This window comes from Aptenodytes forsteri, unplaced genomic scaffold (assembly GCF_000699145.1).
Source record: "Aptenodytes forsteri isolate BGI_AS27 unplaced genomic scaffold, ASM69914v1 Scaffold131, whole genome shotgun sequence".
Classification (NCBI taxonomy): domain Eukaryota; kingdom Metazoa; phylum Chordata; class Aves; order Sphenisciformes; family Spheniscidae; genus Aptenodytes; species Aptenodytes forsteri.
The window spans coordinates 21,177-34,038 of NW_008795315.1; the positions used below are offsets into that span (position 1 = coordinate 21,177).

The 12,862-nt window shown below is 42.4% G+C and overlaps 1 protein-coding gene across 1 annotated transcript in view; it reads left to right on the top strand.

The window, feature by feature from the left end:
* NPFFR2 (neuropeptide FF receptor 2) overlaps window positions 1-8,637 on the top strand; it is an 18,186-nt gene extending 9,549 nt beyond the window's left edge. The window contains exons 2-4 of the mRNA XM_009279503.1: window positions 6,079-6,418; window positions 6,990-7,089; window positions 7,658-8,637. Of these exons, the coding sequence (XP_009277778.1) occupies window positions 6,091-6,418; window positions 6,990-7,089; window positions 7,658-8,498 (1,269 nt within the window). The 5' untranslated portion in view covers window positions 6,079-6,090 and the 3' untranslated portion in view covers window positions 8,499-8,637. The remainder of the gene's footprint in view (window positions 1-6,078; window positions 6,419-6,989; window positions 7,090-7,657) is intronic.
* The last annotated feature ends 4,225 nt before the right edge of the window (window positions 8,638-12,862 follow it).

The window sequence follows — 12,862 nt, forward strand, 5'->3', positions numbered from 1 at the left end:
CTCTTTCTCTGGAAGGGAAAGCCAAGATAAGCCCTCCTAGCAATGAACTGCAGACATACATCCTTCATGTCTAACCTATTGAAATGTATGATGCTGTGATAAAGTATTTCTGAAAGTTAAAGTAAAATAGGAGAACATATTGCCACACTTTACCTTTTTAGATTAAATGACCCCTTCTCTTACAGTATTTCCCTGTAGGTCATACTCTTGGGCCCTCTGGGCTTTCCTGTGACTTCCTATAGACTTCCCGCACTTGATTCAAATCTGTGTTGAATTGAATTGACCAGAAGTAAATGCAACAGATGAAGTGAGCCCTGAGTCCTGAACAGGCTGCAGCTATTTCATGTGTTCTGTAAGCTACAGTCCTGCTTATGTGCTACTAGGGTACCTGCCATTTTTCAATGTCATGCTGCTGTTGCCTCCTGTTTAGCTGGTCATTTGATACAAACCCCAGATCTTTGTCCATAGTACTACCGCACTGTCACTGGTTCCCCTGATTTTTTTTTTTACTGCCTCACTGCATATTGCTGTGCAGAGTGTCCCTATTGAATAGCGTTTTGGTTTTAAGCTGGTTTCCAGGGGAAATGGTCTTTTGCAACCAAACTACCTGGCGGGCAATCTAAGCACTTTCCCTGCTATTGCTTCCTCCAAAACCACTACTTTTCATTAAAGCAGAAGTCACTACCTGTGACCACTTCCCCTTCTCATACTATTTTACATGCCTTACTTAATTCTTAATAACAGCTGCTAATAGCACTTTGCTGAGTTCAGCATGTTCACAGTTCATCTTTTTACATTTTTTTTTTTTAGGCAAGAACAATTTGTTTGTCTTGGTCAATAGCTTTTCCTGATCCACTGAGTCATAGGATAATCCATGCGTTTGTCTCTTGCTTATTTCTAAGACACAGAATAAGGTACTGCTATTTTTGCTGTCCCTCAGTAGCTGCATTTTACAAGCAGGATTTTCTAACTTTTCAGCAGACCAGAGATGCTATCATTTTCCAAGGTCTCCAGGGAATTTCTGTAGTTGACCCGTTACTGAGTATAGAGCTCTGGACAAGGGAAGAACAAATTTTTTAGCGCTTACCACATGAAATTTTCTTTTTCCACAACAACATGTTTCTGTTCTTCATGTCTCTGGAGATTCCTTATCTTTGTTTCAGCTTCTAAAGCCTCAGAGGATTCTGTGATGAGATTTCACACACACAAAAATTAAGATAACAAAAACAGATGGTTGTGCACAAAGGTGAAGCAGTGTTGACTGGCTCCAGCGGTTACGAGATTTCCTCCATGTAGCCAACATAAAAATAATTGCATTCACTTCATAATTACCTTGAACTCTTATTGTAAAAATGGAAAATTTATTTACCATATTCAGTGGCATGAGATTGTCCTCGTTACACTATGAGGCTTTATACTGCATATTTGTATATGGGTGCTGCTACTGGGATTTTGACAGCATATGAGCTTCGTGTGTTTAAAAACCCAGTATGTGGGACTGGACAGTTTTTCACTAGTGGAGGCTCTTGCTTTACAACTTCGCACATTTTCCTCCAGTATATTAAAACAAGTAGGGAGGCCATGGCCTTATCAAGCTACCATGTGGAAGCAAATTACTTTTATTTATCATCTTGTAATATTTATGCATTGCATTATTTTTTCCCTTTTCTTAGATGACTTATGTTTCTGTCTTCAAATGTGCCTCTCGATTATTTATCACTGTCTGTTTTAGCTGGCATGTACCTTGTGAAAACACAAGGCGCTGCCTTCATTTCTCCTTCCAGTCAATCCTTTTCCACCTCAGCTTCAATATAATAAAAATCTGTGTGCCTTTTCCATTTCCTGTAAGCTATGGTATTTGTACATCAAATCCACTGTTTGCTACAGCCACAATGATACAAAATTTCATTAGCGCAACTGTGCTCAGACTATGTAAGACAGACACAGCTCCAGTTTTGCCTTGAGGCTGTTTGCAACTTCTTCTTTATCAGTTACAAACAAGAACTATTCTGGAGTTCATTACTGAAAAGATTGAAAGCTGTTGCTTTACAATACGTTATCAGAAAAAGAGAGAAAATCCAAGATATGCATCCAAAAAATAACTATAAAATTATTCTTCCTGCTTTTAATGTGATAAGGTATCATTTCAGTTGTCGTAAAGAACAGAATTATAAGTAAGTAATTCATGAAAGTACTGCCATTGCACAGTAATGACCCACAAGGGTTTGTACTCCTGGGACCCAAGCCTCATATTAGTACTGGCCGTGTAACAATTGGTACTTGTAAAAAGCCTAGCAAAAGCCTGTGTAGCCCGTGAATGCTTGTATATATAAGGTGCAAAGCAGCAATAAAATCTATCTTTTCCTTTTCTGTTCTTGCACAGAGGAACAATGCTCCTCTATCATGGAATGACAAGGAACTTTTCCCTCATACCATCAGAGACCCCTCAAAACGCCAAACTACAGAAGGCAAGGAAGGAAAGCCACCTCTATCTCATCTGCAGGGCTGCTTCGTGACAGCACAGGTCCTGTTGGGCACGGGGACTGGGAACACAGGGCGAGGTAAAAGCCATCTTCCCTAGGCTGGAGTGTCTGTCTTAAAGCACCACCTCTGGGAAGCAGAGCATTACAGAAGAAAATTAGTGTTTATTTACAATAATAATAATAATGAAAAAGAATACATTTGTGGCTGTCCTATTCGCAGAGAAACATTGGAGAACATGAACTTAGGTGGAACCTCAGAGAAGCCAAAACAAAGGAGACAAAGAGATGTTGATTTTCGTTAGAGAATGAGAAGGGGCAGAAGGCCTGACTTTTTCCAAACTCTTGGAATCGGGTGTATTGCTACTCTTTGCCAAAATTTTCAAAACCAGATGGGAGACCTACCAGGAGCACAAGTCTTGCGCTTACTCTGCACAGAGCAGAACTCCATTTTCCTCACACAGCTGCAATTACTGTCTGAAATGCAGCAATTAGTCTAGGGTAGCTCCCTCCCTTGCTTTGTTTGCTCCCGACACGTACCAAGCGTCAGATTACGGGCACTGTCTGCTCCATTTCTTGCTATTTCACTTCCCCTCTGTTAAACCAAGCTCCTTGCTTACTCTCATCACTAGCCGTCAGGAAAAGAAGGCTTGAACGCAAGAGCCCTCGCGTTTCTAACTTGATTAATACCATTGGTTGGCAGCCTCAGAAGTGACTTGGAGCTACAGAGCCAACACTGGCGTGTTGGATTCCTTGTTACAGATTTGGGCCTCATCCAGCATAGCCACGCCAAGCTAGGCAGCCCGCTGCCTTTCCCAGTGAAGGAAGCTCCTGGGGTAAGCTCTGCTTCTCATCTAGATGGTCATCTCCCTGGGCAGGGAGAGCTTGGGCTCCTGCTCCTTACTACCCTGACAAACTGGCTGGGGGAAGATGAGGAAAGTGAGCAGCAATAAGTCTATTTCTCGTCACGGGCCAAAAGGGAACGCGAGAGATGCTGAGCTTTAAATGGTGTTTTAGTGACGCAGCACCTCCTGGGATTTATAAAGCACAGCTCCAGGTCTGTGATTAAAGGAACAGCGTAAACTACTATTGTCAAATATCTATATTTAAATTCTGCTGACGCTCTTCATCTCAGGCATGTTTGTATGCAAATGCATCAGTGCCTGCTATCTTCAGTGAACAGTAAAACTGGCAATAAAACACCTTCCACAGCAGTTGACTCTGATCTCTGGCTAGTCAAAGCATTGGGCACGTAATACATTTGAATAAAAATATTTTCAATCATGTTGAGAATATGTTGAATAAAAACAATAAAGACAAATGAACAGTCTTTCTCCATAAGGACAGCCAAAGAGAATATACAACTATTACAGCTAGCTTGTATATACTGCTTTGTTAAAACATACAAGCTGCCATTTTTTTGCAAGAGATTTCAGATTCTTGTCTGCACCTTAATGTGCAGACATTTTAATGAATATGTAGAAATACAGACCCATTACAAACATTGTACTGCTGATGACTTCTCAAAAGGCAGAAGACACCAGAACAAGACCTTTTTTTTTTTTAAACTACTCTGCTTGCTCCAAACCTGAGGCACGTCAGAATAAATACTTTCTTACTGCGCTTGCTACCTGGAAATAAAACACCTGCAGAGGCTTTGACGTTACTGAATTTTGTTGACAAGCATAACGTATAAAAGCTGCAATGCTTTCCTGAGAATTAGGTGTGAGTAAATATATCAGGGAACAACAGGCAGCCACAGAAGGTAAATTAGAAACTCTTTTAAGTAAAAACCAGCAAGAAGAATGAAGAAAAACCACCTGCCCTTTTAGCATTGGTACCCAACGCTCGTTTTCTTTTCCCGGGGAGAGGGCTGCCCTACGCGGAGTGACAACAGAATGTCACCTTCCATCATTACCCCACAGATACGGGAAAACCAGCACATGCCTCGCCATCAGGTACCTGGGGAGGCAGCTGAAACTTTAGCTGCACAAAAAAGAGCCCGCTCCAAGCTTCCTTTCGTAAGGAAAAAGGTGTAGCCAGCACTTTCCTTCCCTCACATACGAGCTCATCGGGATTTAGATACTTGCGCCTTAATTTAAATTCCATTTATACTAAGGAATTTCTAAGTGTCCTAAAGGCACCTGCACCCGTACATTAATTTTATGCCTTCTGCCACCAATTAATTTTGCTCTTCTTTTAAGTTAGGAACACCTCCATCCCCCTGCCTGTTTAGGCATCTCCATCCGGTAGGTAAAATAAATGTGGAAAAAAATTTTGAATGCCGCTTCCAAGTCATCTGGTGTCAGCTGTAAATATCAAGATGCCAGTGCTGGCCTGTTATGTAGACTGATACCATTTCTACGTGAGTTGTATAATATACGTGTTAGAAGTTTCTCACAGTTAAGATTTGATTTAGAATTTCGGTGCAGCGTCTCGTATAACTATAGGTTCTACAGGGCAAGAAAACAGATTGTGGCCTACATAGCTAATCTCAATCAGTTAAGTTTGGAAGTAAGTTTGAGGCATACAAATTCTGTACCTGCCTTCAACTGACTCTTTCAGCTCCATCAAGCGGTCGAATAAAAAGTCTCACGTCCCTTATGTTCAAGCCATCACACCAGCAAAAGCATTGCTACTACAACACAGCAGGCATAGATACTCGTAGCTTAAAACAGAGATGATACAATATCAAGAAAGTTCAGACTTGAAAAAAAGGCTCTCTTAGAAAAAGCTTGTAGTTTTTGCCAACAGTAACCTAATAAAATATAAAATGGGAGGATTTACTTTACAGTGTGAATAAACCGTGTGGAAAAAGTATTACTCACATTTTATAGCAGGAAAACAGCAACATGGGGAGATTACGAGTTCCCCAAGATCACACGGGAATTCAGTAGCAGACCTAGGAAACAAATCCAGCTATCTTGTACTTCATCATGTTTTAAACACAGCGTAGTCCTTCACGTTTGCAGACTCGTCTCGTGATCTATGTAGCTCGTAAGCAGGGAAGTGAAGTCAACTGTGGCCTAATACCAACTGTACACAAAAATACCTCCTTTTCAGTGAAATGGGATTTGATTTGGATACATTCGGGCAGAAGGTTTGTGCCACTTCAGAAAGCTTTAATTTAATCACTGTTTTTCATGGCTCAGCAATCTCACTGTTGCCTAAATGCTAGATTACTCAAGCTGTTGAGTAAATAGATTTCTCAAGAATTATGAATTTTTTTTTTTCTCAAAATAAACCGGTTGTTGGTTTGTTTACTTGACACAACACAATAGGCCAGTTTACATCCTGTCTGGCTTTCCTCTCCTTTGGGAAAGGAAGCACTTAATTTATAGAGCCTGCAGAAGGAAGAAAACCTTCAGCAGTCTTGCTGGTCACTTTTGTACGCCTGTGTTGTAAAATCAAACTAATAGTATTTGTTGCTTTTCCTATCTGGGGAGGCTCAGAACACGGGCTGTTAAAATAAGCCACGGAGGGATGACTATACATAAGCTTTGCATGTATTTTAGCACACAGTATAACCAAACTAGTCACATTTCTTCAGATCAATGTCAGGCATACTAAAATGACCTTTTTAAAAATATCTTTTAAGGCACATTACAACATGAGTAAGAAAACAGACTCAAACTCCTCATTCGATTGGCCTCACGCGCGGAATTATAACGGGACATACAAGTACCTCTACTTAGAAGGCAACGTCTCCTACGTGGACTTCTACCTTCATCAGCCTTCAGTGGCAGCTGTCTTCATCATCTCTTACCTCCTAATCTTCCTGCTCTGTATGGTTGGCAACGGAGCGGTTTGCTTTATTGTCCTGAGGAGCAAACATATGCGTACAGTCACAAATCTTTTCATCTTAAACCTGGCTGTGAGCGATTTACTGGTGGGAATTTTCTGCATGCCCACCACCCTCCTGGACAACATCATTGCAGGTAGGCTGGTTCGCACCACGTGGCAGAAAGAGCTCGAGGGGGACTCGCCTCCATTTCTGAGCGCTGGCCTCCCTCGGGGCTCTGAGAGCCGGGTGCGTATTTCTGAGTGGGCTCTACAGGCATCTCAAGTCACTGGAAGTCAGAGGTGAGGAAGACAAGCCTCTAACCCACCTTCTGACTGGGGCTGTCCTTGCTGACTTCCACATCCCTTGTCTGTAGGAAGGGATTCTCCCGCTACCAGGTTACACGTTTAGGAAGACCTGGCGGACGCTATGAGCCAGATGCAGAGAACAATCAACTGTAGCGGTCGATTCCCTTTCTCGTCTTGAGATCTCGTTTTAACGGGATGTTAAACCACAAATGTTTGCTTTGCTGTTTTTTGGAGCATCAGAAACTCACCCAAGGCGTTTGGCAAAGCATTTGTTTACATAACTTCTGCCTCCCTAACCCCTGCTATGGCCTGACAGAGCAAAAGAAACGTATTAGCTCTGGGGTGGAAATTTCCTCTTACGCTTATAAGCATAGTGCTGCAATGAGATGGCGGCAATTTCAATTGCCTGTTTCCTTCCAGGATGGCCGTTTGGGAGCCTGGTTTGCAAGATGAGCGGGATGGTCCAAGGAATCTCTGTTTCTGCCTCTGTCTTCACTCTAGTTGCTATTGCCGTAGACAGGTAAGATGATGCAGAGACCGTAAAAAGTCGCTTTCATCTCCCTCTGGCCACCTGACCGTGCTGAGGCCAATTCATTAATCCACACAACGCTGCAATAAATTAGATGTATTTTGCTCCTAAGGCCATTAAGCAAAACAAAATGTGGCTGGGTCTAAAGAGCAGCTGTAGCAATTTGCTCCTCCACTGGAATCTCTTACAGATGGTACAGCTGGGCTACACCTGGCTGCCTAGAATCGGTTTATTCCTTAGCTATTAAGCTAGACAGCAGAGGCACTAGTACCTGCTTTGGTTAAATGAAGTAGCAGAAGCAGCAGGCTGATACCGAGACAGATCAAATGAGGAAATTTTAACAGCAAATGTGACTTTTTTTTTAAGATTGTTTTTACCAACACAGCTCTTAACCAGAGCAACTAAATGCAACACCGCTAGTTTATGCAGGATGAGGAGATGATTCCATCTATCCTTTCAGAAAAACATACAATGTAAAATGTGTGTGTATGCTTGCCCGTTTGATTAAGCATTCCTTAAATGGCTTCTCCACATATGTCCCCGGGTGTCTTTGCCACAGGTTTCGATGCATCGTTTATCCATTTAAGCAGAAGCTGACCATTTCAACTGCAGTCGCCATTATAGCGGTCATCTGGGTTCTGGCCGTCGCAATCATGTGTCCTTCTGCAGTCATGCTGCGGGTACAGGAAGAGAAGCATTTCAGGGTGATCCTTGGCTATGGCAATGAAACCCGCCCTGTATACTGGTGCCAGGAGGACTGGCCTAACCCGGGAATGAGAAAGATCTATACGACGGTTCTGTTTGCCAACATCTATCTGGCTCCCCTGTTGCTCATTATTATCATGTATGCTAGGATAAGCATCGCTCTCTTCAACACAGCAATGCCCGTGGTGGGAAAACACAGCCAGGAGCAGCGGCACAGTGTGTCTAAGAAGAAACAAAAAGTCATCAAAATGCTCATTATTGTAGCTTTGCTTTTCACCCTGTCCTGGCTTCCCTTGTGGACTCTGATGATGCTCTCAGACTACACCAACCTGTCAGATATCCAGCTGCAGATCATCAACATTTATATCTATCCCTTTGCTCACTGGCTGGCCTTTTTCAACAGCAGTGTCAACCCCATCATCTACGGTTTCTTTAATGAAAACTTTCGCCGAGGCTTTCAGGCAGCCTTTAAACTTCAGCTCTGCTCCAGGGAGGTTGTTCACAGGGAGGTCTATTCTCAGCGAGGCCAGAGCATTGCCATTTTGCCAGCTGCCAACTACCAGACACCCCAGGATCAAGCTTGTCAAAACGCTAAGGAGGAGGGGAAGACAGTTAAGAAAGGAAATTGGGTGAATAACCAGCAGGATTTGATAATGGAGGATCTAGAAGAGCCCTGCAACGATGGGATTAAGTGAAACATGCTATGAACTACCTAAATGATTTACGCCTAGCAGAGTTTATTTATTGTGTTGTGAAACTCACTCTCTGTAAGGCCTTTCTGACAAAAACATCAAGATGTTTCTGTTTTGAAGGAGATACGCAACTTGCATAATAGCTGAACATTCGATATAGGCAGGAAACCACATTCAGCCCTTTGTGTTACCAGCTTAAACCAGTGGCAACACCCCTGCGGTCAGTGATGACTCGCTGCGCTTGAACTGGGCTGGAGCAAAGATGTGATTAAAATGGGATCACCTTCCATTTATTGTGACAAAAGAGAAAAAGACAACTATGATTATTGACTCGGATACAATTACTTGGGATACTCACTAATGAAGAGGAGAACATTCGTTTTCTTCCGTGAATCTCTCAGAGCAGCTGAAACAGGGTTGCTTAAACAATATTTATGGTCGTGTTTCGGCATGTAAGGCTAGTTGTTGTTAATACCTACAATTTTCTTCTGGTATCAGACAATGAAAACATCGCTGCTGTTTGTAGCATCCAGCTAGACTGTGGAGCTGGAAAAAGGAGGGAATCGCGAGACTTGCCAAGGCCCTGAGCGTATGCCCCCTCCTGGGGGTTCGGCTATTGGGACTCAGAGCAGCTCCGAGCCGGCGCGGCTGAGGGTGTCCCCCTCGTTGCATTAAGAAATAATTTTATCTGTAGACCGAAATACCTACTAACAAGATTTATAAAAAAGTCCTCTGCTAACAGCAAGACTGATACGATAAACTCACTTCTTGATTTAACATAAATTTCTCTTTGTTCGGCAATGGGTCCTTGGTACTACTCTTTTAGCTTCTTCAGTGAAGCATAAGCTGTTCCTCTAACTTGTCAATCTGTTATTCTATAACTCTTGTGAACTGAAATACTGAAGATACAGTCTGAATATTTGAACTGAACTCACCGGTTCCTGGGTCGTCTTGTGGTTGTGCTCATATTGCTTCTGTCTGGAGATTTTGAGTGCCGACCGGTTCCTGCCCAAATGACAAAATGTAAGCATCTTCAGTCACATTCCATTTATTCCCCTTTCTGGTTGCCTCTCTTGTTAATTCCGTGATATTAATTATCGTTGCAGCTAGAAAAATAAATCAGAGTGAAAATTTGAGAAATAAAGGATAAAAAATGGCTCTTGTAGTACATTTTTGGGGGCGCTCAATTCTATTTTGGGGGCAGTATAAGTCACCTAAACCAACTGCAGTTTCAATCCTAGCAGAAGATAAAACACACTTAGGGCCCATTCAATCTGACAGAACTCAGCATGTACAGAGAGCAACCTTGGAAGCATCTCAGAGAGGGTCCTGAAATCAGTGAGGAATGCAGGTGAGGGCAAGGACCAGGCTACAGAGATCTGCTGCAGGAGCATCACCATGTCTTACCCTGGGAGGGTCCATAGGGGCCAAATACCAGGTAAGGTCATTCCCCAGTGCAGTGCTTTTTCAGGTAAATTGGACTACCTTTCAGAGCATCACATATTTGCACAATTAAGGAAAACTGACAACTTTTCAAGCTGTGTCATCCCAACCTACGTTCCTTTCTGAATACCAGAAAACAAGGAAAACCTCTGGGGAGGAAAGGGAAGAAAAGCTGCCGGAACAGCTCTGATCTCACAGAAGGGTTTTATAACGCATTTTATCTAGGCTGGGATTTTCAAAGGATGTAATCAAATACGGATGCCTGATCCTGTTGCGCTCTGTTGGAAATGCTATCACAAAGGTTTTTGGAGCTCCAGCTATCCCACGTTTCCTGCACCCCTTCCATCCAGTCCTTTGTCCTTCACTTGTAGTTTGAGAAAATGAGACCCATTTTGCCTATCAACGTTTGCCTTGCCTGGATTCCCAAAGCTTATTGTTAGGTCTGTACTGGGACCGGTACTATTTAATATCTCCACCAGTGACACAGACAGTGGGATTGAGCACACCCTGAGCCAGTTTGTGCATGACCCCAAGCTGAGCGGTACAGTTGACAGGCTAGAGGGAAGGGATGCCAGCCAGGGGGATCTTGACATGCGCAAGGAGCGGGCCCACGCGAACCTTGTGAAGTTCAACAAGGGCAAGGTCCCACACCTGCGTTGGGGCAATCCCCAGTATTAATACAGACAGGGGGGACGAATGGGGTGAGAGCAGCCCTGCAGAGGACGACTCGGGGATAGCGGTGGATATTAAATGGAATGTGAGCAGGCAATGTGTGCACACAGCCCAGAAAGCTAATCATATCCTGGGCTGCATGAGGAGAAGCACAGCTGTATACATGTTGCAGAGCATGCCATGTATTGATCTGAGTAATATTTAATATGCTCATACTTCAGAGAGCCTGTTGTTGCAGTAGGTGGGTTTTTGCTCAAAAAGCTTTTGCCGAAGACGTGCTTTCCTGATTATAACTAAGGACCAGTTGAACTCCAGAGGTCGTGTCGAACCTCTATCATTTTGGGCTTCCAAATGTTTCAGCAATATTTTGACAATATTTTAAAATGTAAGTATGTGCTCTGTGTTGGTCCCAGTTCAGCAAAACACTAAAAAAAAGCACTCAAAATGAGTGCAAGGAAGATATAAGCATACCCCGAAGTGTTTGGCTCAAGCGGGTGGTGCTGAAGATAGCCTTAACATTTCACTGCAGAACAAGGATGCTGAAAGTAAAACCCACCAAAGGGTTTGCCTTTACTAGACACTGGCCAGAAGTTATGCTTTTAAGACAGTTTCAAAATTAAGAAGTTCTGCTTTTTAGAAATTGAATTTTAGAATGTTTGCCGAATACCACCATACAAGAAACCCCACTGTGACTGATCTGTAACTATCTGTAACACACAATGTGGAAAAGTTTTAAAAAAGTTCCTTTTTAAAGTAACAGTTTATTCTGGAAACACTGTCTGATGAAGTAATTAGCCTTTGTGGAGGGATCTGAAGGGACACTGGTAAATATAGGCTGACAGGATTTCATGAAGGATTTATATTTTCTTAGGTGTACACTTTCTAGTTGGAGACAGAGCTATCAACAATTTCCTGTTTGCCCTACATAAAAGGCACATTTGTAACCCAACGTAAGTGAACACAGCTTGTCGTCTTGATTCCTGACAATCCGCCGCAATTATTTCATGTACTGCTTTTTCTTTTCTTGTGATTCCAGTAGTACTAAGGGAAAGCCCATTTGCCCTACATAAACAGCACATTTGTAACCCAACATCAGTGAACACAGCTTGTCGTCTGGATTCCTGACAATCCGCCGCAGTTATTTCATGTACTGCTTTTTCTTTTTTTGTGATTCCAGTAGTACTAAGGGAAAGCCAGCATGTTTGGTTACAGGATTCACAACCACACAGCCATTTAGACATCACTGCACTTTCAATAGGTAGCTGAGAATTTAGTCGTAGAAACCCAAGATTTACCAAACTGAGTTATTTTCAAGAGATGTCCTTATTTCCTCTCATTTCATGAACACAGAACAAGTCCCACTAGGGGCACTTTAGGATTATTCTAACACCTGACCTGCCTTAACCCTCTCCCAGTGTCTGCTTTACATCTATTCAAGTCACAAGGTACTCTAACAACTGATTTATTTCACGAAAGCAGGAGCAGGCCTAGGTCTCTACTATTCATGCCCAGGAGGCTCACAAGTAGGCTTTTAAGACATACCTAAATGACTTTTTCCAGCAGCACTAAGTAACTGATTCAAAAGCTAGAGTATCCGGTACTTCATTAGACACTTGTTTTTAATATAGGATCTGTATGGGGAACTTAACGCCACTTGCTTGTCCTCAGGACCCCTAGCGTTCATGAGTTACACCCCACTGCTCAGAGGACCACAGACCTCAAAGCACAACAGATCCAGTTATCATCTATCAACAAGAACCCAAATAATAAACATAGGCCTTCCACTCTCAAACTGAATTAGAATCAAACCTCCTTTGCCATAAGCAAGGTACTAAGTTTGCAGAGTCTCATGTTTTATGACCTGCCTGGTCACATTACTCCTAAATGCTTCTAATTCCCACACATTAAGCATCCTCATTAGCCTAAATGCCGCTGATTCATCTTCTTGTACTGCTCTGCTATTAGACTAACATTTCAACTTACTGTTAAATAACTTGGAAATCCAAGTCAACAAATCCCTAACTGAAATCTGTAAACATATTTCTTCATTTACATTTGGGCCTGATAGCATTTTAAAAATAGGCTCTGAATACAAATAGACCGAGTTCTTCAAATGAATAGCATTTTTAAAATATTATGAATACATTTCTTTTTTTGTGTTTTACTGGACATTATATGCTGCCTACAGCTGTAATACAGCAGAGCAAGCCAGCTATACAACACTGCCGTCACCAAATTTGATACTGCCATAC